The sequence below is a fragment of the Humulus lupulus genome, chromosome 4 (assembly GCF_963169125.1).
Source record: "Humulus lupulus chromosome 4, drHumLupu1.1, whole genome shotgun sequence".
Classification (NCBI taxonomy): domain Eukaryota; kingdom Viridiplantae; phylum Streptophyta; class Magnoliopsida; order Rosales; family Cannabaceae; genus Humulus; species Humulus lupulus.
The window spans coordinates 23811170-23824812 of NC_084796.1; the positions used below are offsets into that span (position 1 = coordinate 23811170).

Sequence of the window (13643 nt, forward strand, 5' to 3'; positions counted from 1 at the left end):
TCTATTTTTCTTTTTTCCTTAACCTAATTTTCACCTATAAGTAGATACCTAAGCCTCTTTCTCCCATTTTTTTAGACCCCTAGCCGCAGCTTATAGAGAGAGAAGCAGAGTTACCAAGTTTTGTGTTCAAGTTTTCAAGATTATAGTGTACGTACGTAGCACTACAACAAATAGGGGTTTTAGGGGCGACAGATGTCGCCCTTAATAATACCCAAAATCATCGTTGATTCTCATTATGGGCGACAAGTCGCTGCTAATATTTTGACGTTAATGTTGATTATTAGCTGTGACAAAAAAGTCGTCCCTAATAATTAATATTAACGGCGACAGTTTCGCCCATAATAAATTGAACATCGCCCCTAATAATCTTGACTCTTGGATCAAATTTCATCCCTAATAATAAAAAGTCACCCCTAATAATATAATATTAGCGGCGACCTTTATATTATTAGCGGCCACAAAAGTCGCTCCTAATATTTTTATATAATTAAAAAAATAAAAATTATTTATTATAATAAAATATTTAAATAATATATTTTAATTCATAATAACAAAATTAAGTATGCATAAAATTAATAATTTGTTCAAATTATACCACTAATACAATTTTATCCAAATTAAATATGCATACAATAATATATTAATTAAAAGTTATTGTTCAATACAATAATATATAAAATATCTCAACCATGGGCATCCTTCATATTGTCCCCTTCTTGTGGTGCATGCGGTGGCTGTGGTGTGTGTGGAGGCATCGACCATGGATACTGTGGAGGTAACGATGATCCTCCAGGTCCATACATGTATGGATAAGGATAGGGCGGAGATTGAGACGACGGTCCCCGAGCTCCCCGAGCTTAACAGTCAATACGAAATAGGATGAGTTTGTGTCATGTACAACATCAATAACATCAATCTTATCAGAAATGTTCGCAATATCCCAAACTTGCCTATGATTCACTTCTTCGATAACTTTCCAAGCTCGACCTCTAAGTAGATCATCGAGATAGAAAAATTGATTAGCATGGCTAGTGTTGACGCCATTTTTCGTCCACTTAAATCTGAAGAGCACTAAACAATGAATTAAGAAAATAAGGAAGAACAATGGGATTTTTACGTAGTTCAGTGGTTGAAATCTGCCTAGTCCACGAGTCAATCTTATTATTGATTTGTGTTATTCTCTCTAAAATTTTACAAAACAATTTAGCAGAGTGTTCTCAATACCAAATTGTGCGTGTCTACAAATGAAATTCTCCAATCTATTTATAAATTGGTTAAGAAAACTATATTCCCCTTATTTCGGGAAGTTACAATTCAAATTTGAAATAAATATAATTAAATGCATTAATTACATAATATCTCATGATAATTGCGATTTAATATAAGATAATAACAAATTCCTAAGGAATAGGGATTTCCTAACAGTTGTCGTGTGTAAAACGCATTGTTGATCTTGAAGGCAAGGTTTACGCTATTCCGAGATCGACCACCACTTCAAGCTCGTTATTCTAGTCAGCTTCCTCCTTAGCAATTGATTCCACCGAGCTTAACCTTCGGATATCAACATCTTCAAGCTTGCAACAAAGGCTCGAATTACACACATGTGCATCGGAGAAGGTTCATCATTTCGAGCTTGATGCTTAAGCTCGAGCCTACTGAACTGATGCTCGATTGCCAATAAGAATAAGTCTAGAATCATGCAAATTTATACGAGTGTTGAGCCCTAAATTGTTATCTTCGAGCTTTCGCTTTATGAACCTACATTTCGAGACTAATTTATGGCGGTGTCGAAATTAGGGTGTAACATTTTTCCCCCTCAAAAGTGTTGGTTCGAATCCTATGAGAAGGAAACTTTTGAACTTCACTTTTCAAAAAATGTTCCACCTACCACACTCGAGTATGGACACGCGTCACATGGAGATTGCACACCAAGAGTACTGAAGTACTCCCTATTTCCGCACATGTCCTTTCCTAGGACAGTTTTGTCGTCAGTTTATACAATAAAATGTGATCCTTTGGACATTCATTTATCCCAAATCAAGGGCCTCAATCAATTCGACCCTTGACATCCCCATTGGGGTATATATATACCTTTTTCATCTTCGTCACTCCCATTTTTACTCCTCAGAAAGCACGAACCAGAGAGAAAGAAAAAAGAAAAAAACCAAGGTTTTCTTTGCATGTTCTCTAAGACCAAAAGACAGAGTACCCTTTCCTCCCACTCTCGCGTGGGTATACTCTCAATGCCTGAACTCTACAATAGTCTGGGATAGACATCCAAGTCAATCTTGCCCTTTCGAGCCTTCAATCTCGATTGAGGCAATCTTTTTATCTCGAGCTTTCGAGCTCGAGCTATCAAAATTTTAATCTCCTTAATATTTCCTATATGATGGGCCCTCACATTTTTTTCCTTGTTAGATGTCACAGTACTCTGAGCATCGGTGGGGGCCCGAGTTCACTATTCCTTATCACCCATCGATTCCCAGTCCTGAATCGCCTTTCACCCAAAACAAGCGATTGAGCCGCGAGCACAAAGAAAGATGTGAGCAAGAAGACATACGATATCATTTTTGACGTCAGATCGAGAGGTCGAAGAAAGAAAAAGGAAGAGACTCTGAGTGGCAGCATATCCTGACGCAGACCTCGAGATCAAGCCTATTCTTTTAGATCCCAAGCTTAAAGTCACCATCGTTTTTCCACTTGGTGCACTTTCATTTATCTTAATGGAAGACTCTTCAACATGGCTATCGACCTCCCAAGTTCTCTCTATCCCCACCTCGAAGGAGGAATTTTTTTAGGCTGAGCACTACCGGAGCTCAGGTACTTCCACCTGCCATATTTCTGAGCTGCTGGCCTATCATGGCCTAAAACTTTCCGGTAGGCTGATGTGTCGTCCTGTGACCTCCAACGAAAGGAGTTGCTATGCCCCGGGAGATGGAAATCCCGACTGTAAAGCCAAGCTCGCCACCTGGAGCCGCAAACATATGAGGGCTGGGGTCTTGCTACCCTTGAAGAATTACTTCAAAAAAAAATTGGATTACGCCGGTCTCACCCCCTTCCAACTCCAGAACAATTCTTTCAGGGTATTGTCAGTCCTTAGGTCGCTGTACCATGAAATGAAATGGGACGAGCCTTCAGCACAAGAAATATTGTTTCTCTTTTGCCTCAAGAACAACCCTTCTCGAGCTCGCAGAGGAGATGGGTTCTATTACCTATCGAGCTACCCGAAGGAGAAACGATTATTCAAGGACATCCCAAACCATCCTCTAAATTTCAAGACAACATTCTTCTGGACGGATGGGCTCGCTCCTTCCCGATTTTATTCATTTCAATGCATCTGTAAGTATTTCAACATGTTTTTTCCATTTTTCTTTGAGTAATTGGGCTCAGAATATTCACTTTATTCTTTCCTGTAGCAAACTACCGCTGCCCCAATCCAACAAAGGCTGTGAAGGAGCACAGGGCAGCCATTCTCCAACTCCTTTATGGTCGAAGGTCCCTTACTTACCTCCTCCATGTAGACAAGCTCCGAACTTGTGGCCTTTTAAGCGAAGGTGAATCCACAGATGATTCGGGGATTTGAAAATATTGGAGGTGGGAAGATGTGAAATTCCCACTGCTAAACTCCCCCCGAGGAGGAGGACCTCAGGCTCACAATTCCGTGCTGCTGCCTCCCGTCATCATGATCGACCAGTCTCGGGTAATGAACCCACGACAAGGCCTCAACGAGCTCGGTTGATGGAGGTAAAGTAGTGTTGGACCACTCCATGTGGTCTCCGTCATTGCTTAAACACGAACCTAACGTGATGATCATGGTCGAGGACCCTAGAGATAACTTCTTAGCATGGTCAAGAGTGGACCTTAGAGTCCGTAGGTTCGATAGCTGGTTAGGACAATATCAGACCATGTATAGCTTAAATGAGGTCTTGGATGGAGTAGCTATACAGTATGGGACCTACTTGTATAAGGACCTTTTGAGACTATCCCCCACTTATAGAGAGGGGACTCCTCCAAAGTCGTCAGAAGATAGGGGAATTTCTTTGTCTCCAAGCTCAAGCTCAGCCGAGAGTACCAGTTAGGGTTCTTTTATCTTGGAGTCTTCACTACAAGAAAAAACAGTATTCATAACACTTAAAAACTGCTAATTGGAAGTATTGATAACACTTCTGAAAACGCTAACATAGCCCATGTTATTAAAAGTTCTGTCTTTTCTATAACAGTATTTGAATGTTATGTTCGATGTTTATCTTAAACTATTCAATAACACATTTTTAGTTGCTATAATATTCAAATAATAACATTTAGTTAGAGTATTTGGTTATAAATTTGACATTTAATCTTATGCTTTTTGCATAACACTTTTCAACTGTTACATTTGATTATTTTGATAGCATTTTTAGTTTGTTATATTATATAAATCATAACGATTTTTTACGCTTACAGTAATAAAATTTTGTTACTTTAGTGTGGATAATATATTTTAAATTTTATTTTGATAAGTATACTTATAAGGTTTTTTTTTAATTAAAAGATTTTCATTATTGTATTTTGATAAAAAAAAAATCAAAATTAATCATAAAATGTAATTCTCAATAGATTGATAAACTATAAGTATTACATTGAACAATAACTAATTCAAACAATGAATGTGTCTACTTCATGAGATCTTAATTCTAACTTAAGTTTGAAAGCATAACATAATAAAGTTTTATAATCTTGAATATTTTTTACTTCAAAATGAAAAACAGAAACATTACAAGATACACAAAAGTAAATCATGCATGAAACTTGCTCCATTCTTCAATTCATCATCCTTTGTGCACTTGTCTTTGTTATGAGCATAAATAGCTATCACTCCCCCAAGCTAAAGATATCACTAAAATTTGAGGAACCTGCTGAAAAGTTTGATCAGAAATGATAAGGACACTATAAGCCCCTAATGGAAACTGAGAAAAATTCCCAAGCTAAAGATCAAACGAACAATAGAACTTGTAATAACACGCTCAACCACACACAAAGTTAACAACGAAATGAAACACATGGAAGCAAGACAAGCACTCCATGGATCCAAAAGTAGGGAAATACTCCATTTAAGCAGTAGAAACCATACAATGTGAAAAATACTCCTCTACCTAGATATTTACAATCTTGAAACACAAACAAACTCACACTCCCCCCTATAATATAGTTGCCATAAAGTTTAAATAGCTATTAGTAATCTTCCCTGTCTCATAAATACTCAACACAGTCCAAAAGAACTAAATCGCATCAACTAAACCAAACATACCAAATTCTTAATTAGAAACTTAGATCAAATACATTGATTTTGGCCAAATCTAGCAAACACTTTATAAATATATATATATTGATATAGTAATGATACATTGATTATGCGATACTAAATTGAAATCTCCATAAAAAAATATCTCACAGAGATGTTCTTGCCTGGGTTCTTCCTTCCAGCAGAGGAGATACCGATGTGACTTGTGTGAGGAAGACAGAGCACCATGACTCGTACCAACATGCTCCAACATGAGCACTGCAAGCCAGTACTCCAGGAATGTAGACCCTACAGATTAATTACCTTTTATAAAGCAGAAGAGATGATGTTTCGATTGTCATTACATTACTTAAGCATGCTAATATAAATGACTGCAAAGTGGTAGTAATAGTAATAATAATTGTTATTATGTTATTATAATTAAAAAGAGAGAGAGAGATAGAGAATAAAGGTAGTAACTTTGAAATTACTGCATTCAAGAATGGATGTAAATGGCAAACTAATCATATCAAGTTTGAAGAGGTCCATGTCATATTCAGTGTCACCAAAGCCATGATCTTTAACATCACATTTCAACTACTCATTTCTCAAGAAAAAAACAGCTAGTAGTTCTAACAGTCGTAATATAAATTCAGAAACTTGAGAAGTAAAACTCCTTATACAAATATTTCAATCAGATGTTTCCATAGAAATCCTGATGGATGCGTATACAAGAGTAGCAAGATGGACGCCTGATTAAATTAAACGACATTGTTATAAAGAGGGGAAGAAAAGAAAAAGAGAATTGCATTCCAACAATAAAGAAAACAAATTTAACAAAACTACAATCCTTAATGCATATAGAACTAGAATATACTTGATTTCTAGTAAATACAGCCACTTATCACATACATCATATACGATACAATTAGACTACATAGTCAAGAAAGTTTGAATTCAAGCCATTAAAAGTGCATTATATTCTTGATCAGATGATTTCATGGTAAAGAGAAGCTCTTGCTAAAGATTACATGCTCAGATTATCAGAGATTTCATCATATAAGAGATATTTTTATTTTGCCAAAGATAATGGAAGAAACAAAGATTGTCATATTTGTACAAAAATGTAAATATTTATAGGAATTAGGATAAACAATGGAGTAACAAAACATAGCATAAACAATGTCGACTAAAATCTCATCAAAATAATGCTTAAATCATATTAATATATCTAATTCAAAGTAAAAATTACAACCTAAATAAACAGCATTACATAACATATATGTATATATATAATCCACATTGTATCAATATCTACAACCCATAACCTTTCCTGTAATACAGTTTAGATTTATGTCAATTATGAAGTGAAAATGTTGATCAATTATGAAGATAATAACAGCTCTAAACATATCCATATCATACCAAGTTGCATTGTACATGTCATAGAACTTGTCAAAGGCTTTATCAAAACAATAGTGGCAAACCAATACCATTAAACCAATAACTGCATCAAGATTAATTTACTAATACCATTAATATAAATTTATGAGGATAGGTTTATGTAGGAAAGAAAGGAGAATGATAATTACACTCACATTCATCCCAAAGGCACTCTGATCAGATGAACCTCTTCTATCCAAATCATCCTTTTCTGTTTTATCTTTCATTTAAGAGTCGCTGAAATCATTGCTCCCTCCAGAGCCTCGTGTCCCAGAAGATATACCACGATGCAGAGGCAAAGGACCAGACATTCTTTAACCCTGGACTCACTACACAGAAGAGACTACAGGAAACAAGAAAAGAATATATGGGATTAGAAAAGAAACTACTCAATTCGAACAAAAGCAGCATAGAGATTAAGAGAAACAGACTCAAATCCTACCCTTAAAAGTTTTACAAAAAAAAAAAAAAAAAATAAGACCAACGTCATCAGCTTTCTCAAATAAAAAATAAAAAATAGGATGATGAATCTTGAATGATATATGATGAGATAGATATATTTATATACATATATTTAGAGAGAGAGAAAGAGACCATGTTCCATTTGTAAGAAAAAAAAGAAGTCAGGGCAACAAACACCTAATAGTTTTCTTCTCTTAAATGGGATACCAGTTTTTGCCTCAGATGTACTTTCTCTTCGTTGCTGATTCCCCTGAAAACAATATGTTCACATTAGATGCCATGTGATAAAAATAAATTATTTACCTTGATAAAAACATATCCTGCCCACTAAAGAATAAATTTAAGAAGCTTTTGTAATTTTTTAAACTTCAAGGTGAATTGCATAATTTAATCAAAACAGGAACAAATGTTATCATCTTTCTTAATTAATTATTATTTTTGTTGATGAAAATGAAAACTTCATCAATTGCTTTAACGAAAAATTGTTCAAATGAGGTTAGAAATGCCTAAAGAGTAGATACAAATCTTACACAAAGATGATCTATAATGATTAACCAAGTCAATTACAGAGGTAGAACACCAAAAAACTGACACCTATGAAGATAAACCAATAAATTTTCCCACAAACATATACAACCCACCATGGAAGAAGAGCTTTAACAAATCTAAATGTAAGTAAAGACCAGAATCAAAACTATGACAAAAGCTAGTGATTAAATATCACACATAAATAATTACAAAAAAACACTACATACATATCAAAGGTCAAAGCTCCCCCAAAACAGCAAATAACTGCAGTGAAGCTTTGGGACAACCTTACAGTGAGGACACAGAAAGGTGAAGACAGCCGTACTGTTGAGATTAGCTTACTCTAATTTTTGAACATATTTTAACTTAGAGGTGGATTTAGTTTTAAGATGAAGTTCTTGTAATTTTTAAAACTTAAGGGTGAGTTACATAATCATCATTTCTAATGATTCATTTATTTTAAGAAACTAGATTAAATATGCATCGTCTGCTATTACTTACCTCAAGCAAAGCACGAATGGCGAGCTTGACGGTTTCTTGCCCAGCTGTCTCCTTGTAGTTTTTCTCAAGAAACTCACGTAATGAGTTAGAGTTTCTTCCAGTGGCATTTGCTTTCCAGGCTGAAAATGTCCCAAAAGGATCTGTCTGATATAGTGCCGGTGCACCTGTGTATGGGTCAAAGCCAATAATCAAAGTTGAAAGCCCAAACGGTCTAACACCACCACTTTGTGTATACTTCTATTGAAGACCAGCAATGTAGCGAGTAATATACTCAACAGTTACTGGATCCTCAACTGTAAGTTGGTGGCTTTGACATTCAATTCTCACCTTGTTTATCAAGGCACGAGCATCAGCTTTGAGCCCAGCACAGGCCAATGCAATGTGATCATCCAAATTCACAATCTTCCTCACCGTTCTACACAAAAACAACCAATAAGAGAAGATAATCTTCTTTTCATCAACATAAAATGATTCCAACACATGAGCATTGCCAACTCCCAGTTCTTATTTAACATAGACTCTAACTAGTTCAATCTCCATTTCTTATAAAACTACACAATCTAAAATAATCCAAATTTCAAGGCTCATGCCTCATGGGGTAAGGGATATAGCTAAATCTCTCTCTATTTCCTCTATCCCCAAAAACTAAACATAAATTCATACACCTGTTGGGCTTAATTGAGTATCAAAGTTCAGTAAGATTATGCAAAAAAGAGCCAATTCCAAGATCAAATCAAACCCAATGAATTTCAATTTCCAGCAAAAGTACATTTAAAAAAAACACTACATTTCCTTTCTTTCTTACTCCAAATAAAACCCCTAAAATCACAATTTCACAAAAACTAGATCAACCCAAACCCCCATAAAATGCAAATCGTTTCGGCCTCATCAGACTTTACAAACATCTAAACATAAAACCCCAGTTCAAGTTCAAAATCTCACTCCACTCAAATAAAAAAAACGAGAAAATACCAAAATAAAACTCAGTTTGTATTTAGTTAAGTGTGCTCTGTAGAAGTGTTTTTTGAACAAACATAAATAAAACCCAACAATGAGAGAAGATAATGAATATGGAAATGTCTTGCTATATAAAAATGAGATATATATATATATTTAAATCCATAGATTTATAACAACCCACTCCTTCAAAGGTTAAAGAGTGGAATTTTTATACATTTGAAGAGATTTTACAATTACTTGCATGATAATTTGTTCACATCAGAGACCAAGTCTTGCTCACATTTGAAGATTGAGTGAACTTGAGCAAAAGCTTTCTTTTGATTTACATAATGGAAAAACTATACCAAATGCCCTTTTGTGATATCACCTAGTCCATGATGCTTTAATCTCTAACTAAACATATTATAAAAATAATAATAATAAATAAAAGTAAAATCCAACTTTAAGATCAAACTTGCCCAATAAGAATTTTCTCTGGTAATAATGGTGCTTATATCTCCAACTTAAACACATAGTTCTCTGATATGACATGAACATTAACAGAATCAGAAGAAAGGGCAATTAAGTATTAACAAGTAAAACATTTTATTAAAAAGAAAGCCAAAAAATAAATTCATATAAGATAGCATCTTCTTTTCAATAAATAATAAGCAAAACATGCTGGTACTGGAAAACAGATTCAGACTTTAGACACTCAGAAATTTGTATCTGAGAAATACCAAATTAAACAAGGATATTAGCATTTATGTCCAGTACAGAACTCAGTTAATTGGCATCATCTGGTTTGGGACAAACTGACTATAACGAGACATAGATTTCTGGTTTGGTAGATCATGGTGGGAAGGTTGCCAGTCCGAGAGAGGCTTCAGCAATTTCACATCTGTCAAGAAACAGATTGTGTTGTTTGTGGAACTGGTTTAGAAAATATACAAGAATTAAAGACTTGGTTATAGTGGAAGACACCAGCTATCTCATTACATGGACTACTGAGTAACATTAGACACAGCAAGCATAGCAGATTTAAAAAAGGAGTTTTTACTGTCACATTGGCTGCTTTGTGCTATCAAATTTGGCTCAACAGAAATGAAGCTTTGTGACATTTTAGATGTAAACAAGCAGGTTCAACTGTTCAGACTATAATATAAGGAGCATGAAAAAGGTTTTGCCTCCTCAAAAATCACACATGAAAAAGGGATAAAGAAAACTCGAACATTAGGTGTTCAAAACTATGCAGAAAGCCTTATAAAAATTAGTTAAGCTATAACATAAGACATTATTAAAATAAAAAGCTTTAACGCATTACAGAAAGATACTCATAAACATCAAAACTTCTAATGCACAAAGACCTAGAAATTAAAGTGAACAAAAATATGTAAATCACTTAGTAAAATAAAACTATAAGAAGATCCTTAAACACAGAAAAATTAAGATCAAAATGGTATACAATACAAGGCAAGTAAGGGGGTCCTTATTGTCAAACAATTTAACTCTGCAATGAAACATATATGAAAAGAAAAAAGCAATGAAACCCAACACTACTTAAGTAAGTAATGTTAGATTAAACAAAAATATGTACAGTATAAACCATAACAAAGCAGCTTTGCAAGATATGAAACATATATGAAATAGTCATGTTCATTAGTGTAAAACTAAACCCAAATTCTCTTCTGAACTAGTCAGTAATGAGGTCAAAAACATACTTTCTATAGAGAGTTTCCATTTGATACACGAAAGTTTAGAGAAACCAGAGATGCCCAAATGGCAAAACCAGCCTCTTTGTAATGTCACCAGTTTTTTTTAACGAATAAATTAATAATGTTAACATGGGTGTGCATACAAAAATAAACATAATCAGATGACAATATATCTTCTTATACAGATTTTCTAGCCACTTTACATTGAGAACGAATTCAAGGGAGTGTAAGTATAATGAAATACCCATGAGCAACCTCAATATTCAAATCCCAAACCCCAAATCATATCTAACTTTCACATAGACACGGAAACAACTTGAATCTACAAACCCCAAATCGTATCTGATTTTGGGATGTAGAATTTGGATTAGACTACTAAAGTATTGTAACACCCTGTAAATACATAAAAAATAATGTACAAACTTGCAAAACAACCAATTTCCCCAAGAATTTTCTTGAGAAACAAAAGGAAATACAGAGATGGAAGATTGAGACCTGATGGAAGATAGACCAGTCAAGCCATGTCGTAGACCCACCGCCGCAAGCACCGTCGCACCCACAAGCGAGCCACACCATAGACCCACGAGTCGAGCCTCCCTGTCATACGATCCAAGCCGCGGCCCCCATCACCTTGTTACACACCTACAACAAACAGAGAGAATGAAAGAAGGATTGAACGAGAGAGTAGCTAAGAGAGAAAGATAGAACAAGAGAGAGTTACTGAGTGTGAGAGAGGAGGCGTAAAGGGTTATTAGGATTCAACCTTAGAGATTAGGGTAAGGGCTTTTGTCTTTCATTTGGCGCCTAAGTCTACTATATTTTCCGCCTAATATTTCATTTAGCTGTGTCCTTTTCTATTAGCACGGGACAATAACACTTGTTAAAATATGTGATATTTTAATGTAATATATGGGCATAATTGTTGTAGTGCTTGTTTCTTATAATAACCTCTGTTCGATTATTCATATACAATCTTTATTTTCTCAGGTGACATGGACTCAGATCTAGACAATGTGCTCAACAGACCTATGGCCTCGAAGGAGAACAAACGCCAAAGAGTGTCTCAGAAGGGAGGTTGCCCCTCCAAACTATCCAAAAAGACTGAGGTAGTCCCCCCCGGCCACGGTGCCTCTAGATCCCAGCCACGTTGCCGTGCCTGCAGCACCTTCTGAGGTCAGACTGAATCAAGCCGCTAAGTTTGCGGTGCCTTCCGTCATTGTGCCTCCTCCTGCAGTCCAAATGAGACGAGTCCAGGCTCCTGTACGAGAACGCTTCCTGTTGATCTCGGCCCATGTACCTGAGTTTGTGATTGATAGTTCAGCTGGGACCCATGGAGTCAACCTTGGCTTTGATGCTTTGACCCACGTGGGTCAAAGTTTCAGCCACCTCAGAGCCCCTCAGTGGGAATTTCTGACCTCCTGCCGAGATGCTAACACTCTCTTTGACAAGGGTGGCAAGCTTTTTTCCTCGGTTAGTCATTTTTTCTTTAGTCTTCTTATTCTATAATAACTTTGGCTTGTGCTTTGTTGACCTTTGTTTTTATTTTTGTGTGTAGGCATTCATATCCTTCGTTCAGCACAATTTCTTACTGAATAACAAGGTTGTAACAAGCAAAGCGCTTGCGCATGACGCTCGAGATGCCTAATTAAAGCTCGAGGATGTTCTCAAAGTAGCCCAGCTGGAAATTACAGCAAGGGATGCGGCGATCCAGAAGATTCTCGAGTTTGAGTTAAGGCTGGAGGCAACTTTGAAAGAGGTCCAAAGAATTCCTGAAATTGAATCAAAGCTGGAAGCGACCTCTAAGGAGATCGAGGTTCAAGACTCCGAGATCAAGAAGATTTGGGAGCTGAATGCCATGCTTGAATAGGAGAAGAAGATGACCTTTGAAATTATTAAAGGTGAGAAGGCTCGTCTTCTCGTTGAGTTCAAGACCAAAAAGGATCACGTCGTAGACATGGCGATGTATTGAATTTGGGTTAACCCCGACCTCGACACCAGCTTCCTAGCCAACCTGGAGACCAAATTTATTGCCAAATGGTAGGTTCAACTTGAGGAGGAAGACACCAGGATCAAGGTTGAGGAGGCAACGGAGGCTTCTGGGACTGCGGCTGGAGAGGCATCTAACCCTTGAAACCGAGATCATGGGCTGCGACCCATTATATTTTTTGTGCCCTCGGGGCAATGACAATTTACAACTCAATTTTGAGCTATTTTAATTATCGTATCACAATAGTAATTTTCTTTTGCTTTCAATTTTCTGGCTCGAAAATCTTTTTGCAGATTGTTTACCTTTAGCTTTTTGCCTTAATATAACTCACCATATTTCTTGATCAAAATATTTCGAGCATGCTATTATTAAGGACCTCCTTTTATGCTTGTTTGTTTGTACAAATATACGTTGGGTTTAAGTTCGAATTTCAATACATTCATGCATAGTTTATTCGAAGTGCCCATGTCCAACTCCGTTATTGTCAAGGTCGAACTTTACTTTAACCATGTATTTGAAAAAAAATACTTAACTGGTATGTAATCCTGTTAGTCTAGTTATATTTTTCTTTTCTAGTTACTCTTCCTCATCCTCGAGTATGGCCTCAAGGTTGCGAGGTTGAAACTTATTTGCAAAATTTTCCAGTGCCCTAGTTTTGACTTATAGTTTATAGTTGGTTTATCTAGAATTCCAACTTTTGAATGTCGATTAGGTGTTGCCGGTTAGTTCCAGACTTGTTTAGTTTACGTGTTTGGTTAATGATCTATACACGTATTACTTTCTTTATGTCGGGTCAATAATCCAGACA

The 13643-nt window shown here is 35.9% G+C and overlaps 1 protein-coding gene across 1 annotated transcript; it reads right to left on the bottom strand.

Annotated features, from left to right (window-relative positions):
- Window positions 1-6574: 6574 nt before the first annotated feature.
- On the bottom strand, window positions 6575-12141 carry LOC133831996 (proteasome subunit alpha type-7-like). Its single transcript, XM_062262394.1, has 6 exons — window positions 12014-12141; window positions 8522-8609; window positions 8195-8431; window positions 7373-7415; window positions 6686-6767; window positions 6575-6593 (listed from the first exon to the last, which is right to left on the bottom strand). The coding sequence occupies exons 1-6, from the start codon at window positions 12139-12141 to the stop codon at window positions 6575-6577; spliced, it is 597 nt and encodes a 198-aa protein (XP_062118378.1).
- Between the last annotated feature and the right edge of the window lie 1502 nt (window positions 12142-13643).

What these genes read in the sequence shown, in the direction of transcription:
- LOC133831996 (XM_062262394.1), bottom strand. Translation starts at nt 12,141, where the DNA reads ATGGGCCGAGATCAACAGGAAGCGTTCTCGTACAGGAGCCTGGACTCG. An exon ending in CTCGTGCCTTGATAAACAAG is followed by an intron (nt 8,432 to 8,521) that starts GTGAGAATTGAA and finishes GGTCTTCAATAG; the next exon opens with AAGTATACACAAAGTGGTGG. An exon ending in TACATCTGAGGCAAAAACTG is followed by an intron (nt 6,768 to 7,372) that starts GTATCCCATTTA and finishes ATCTTGATGCAG; the next exon opens with TTATTGGTTTAATGGTATTG.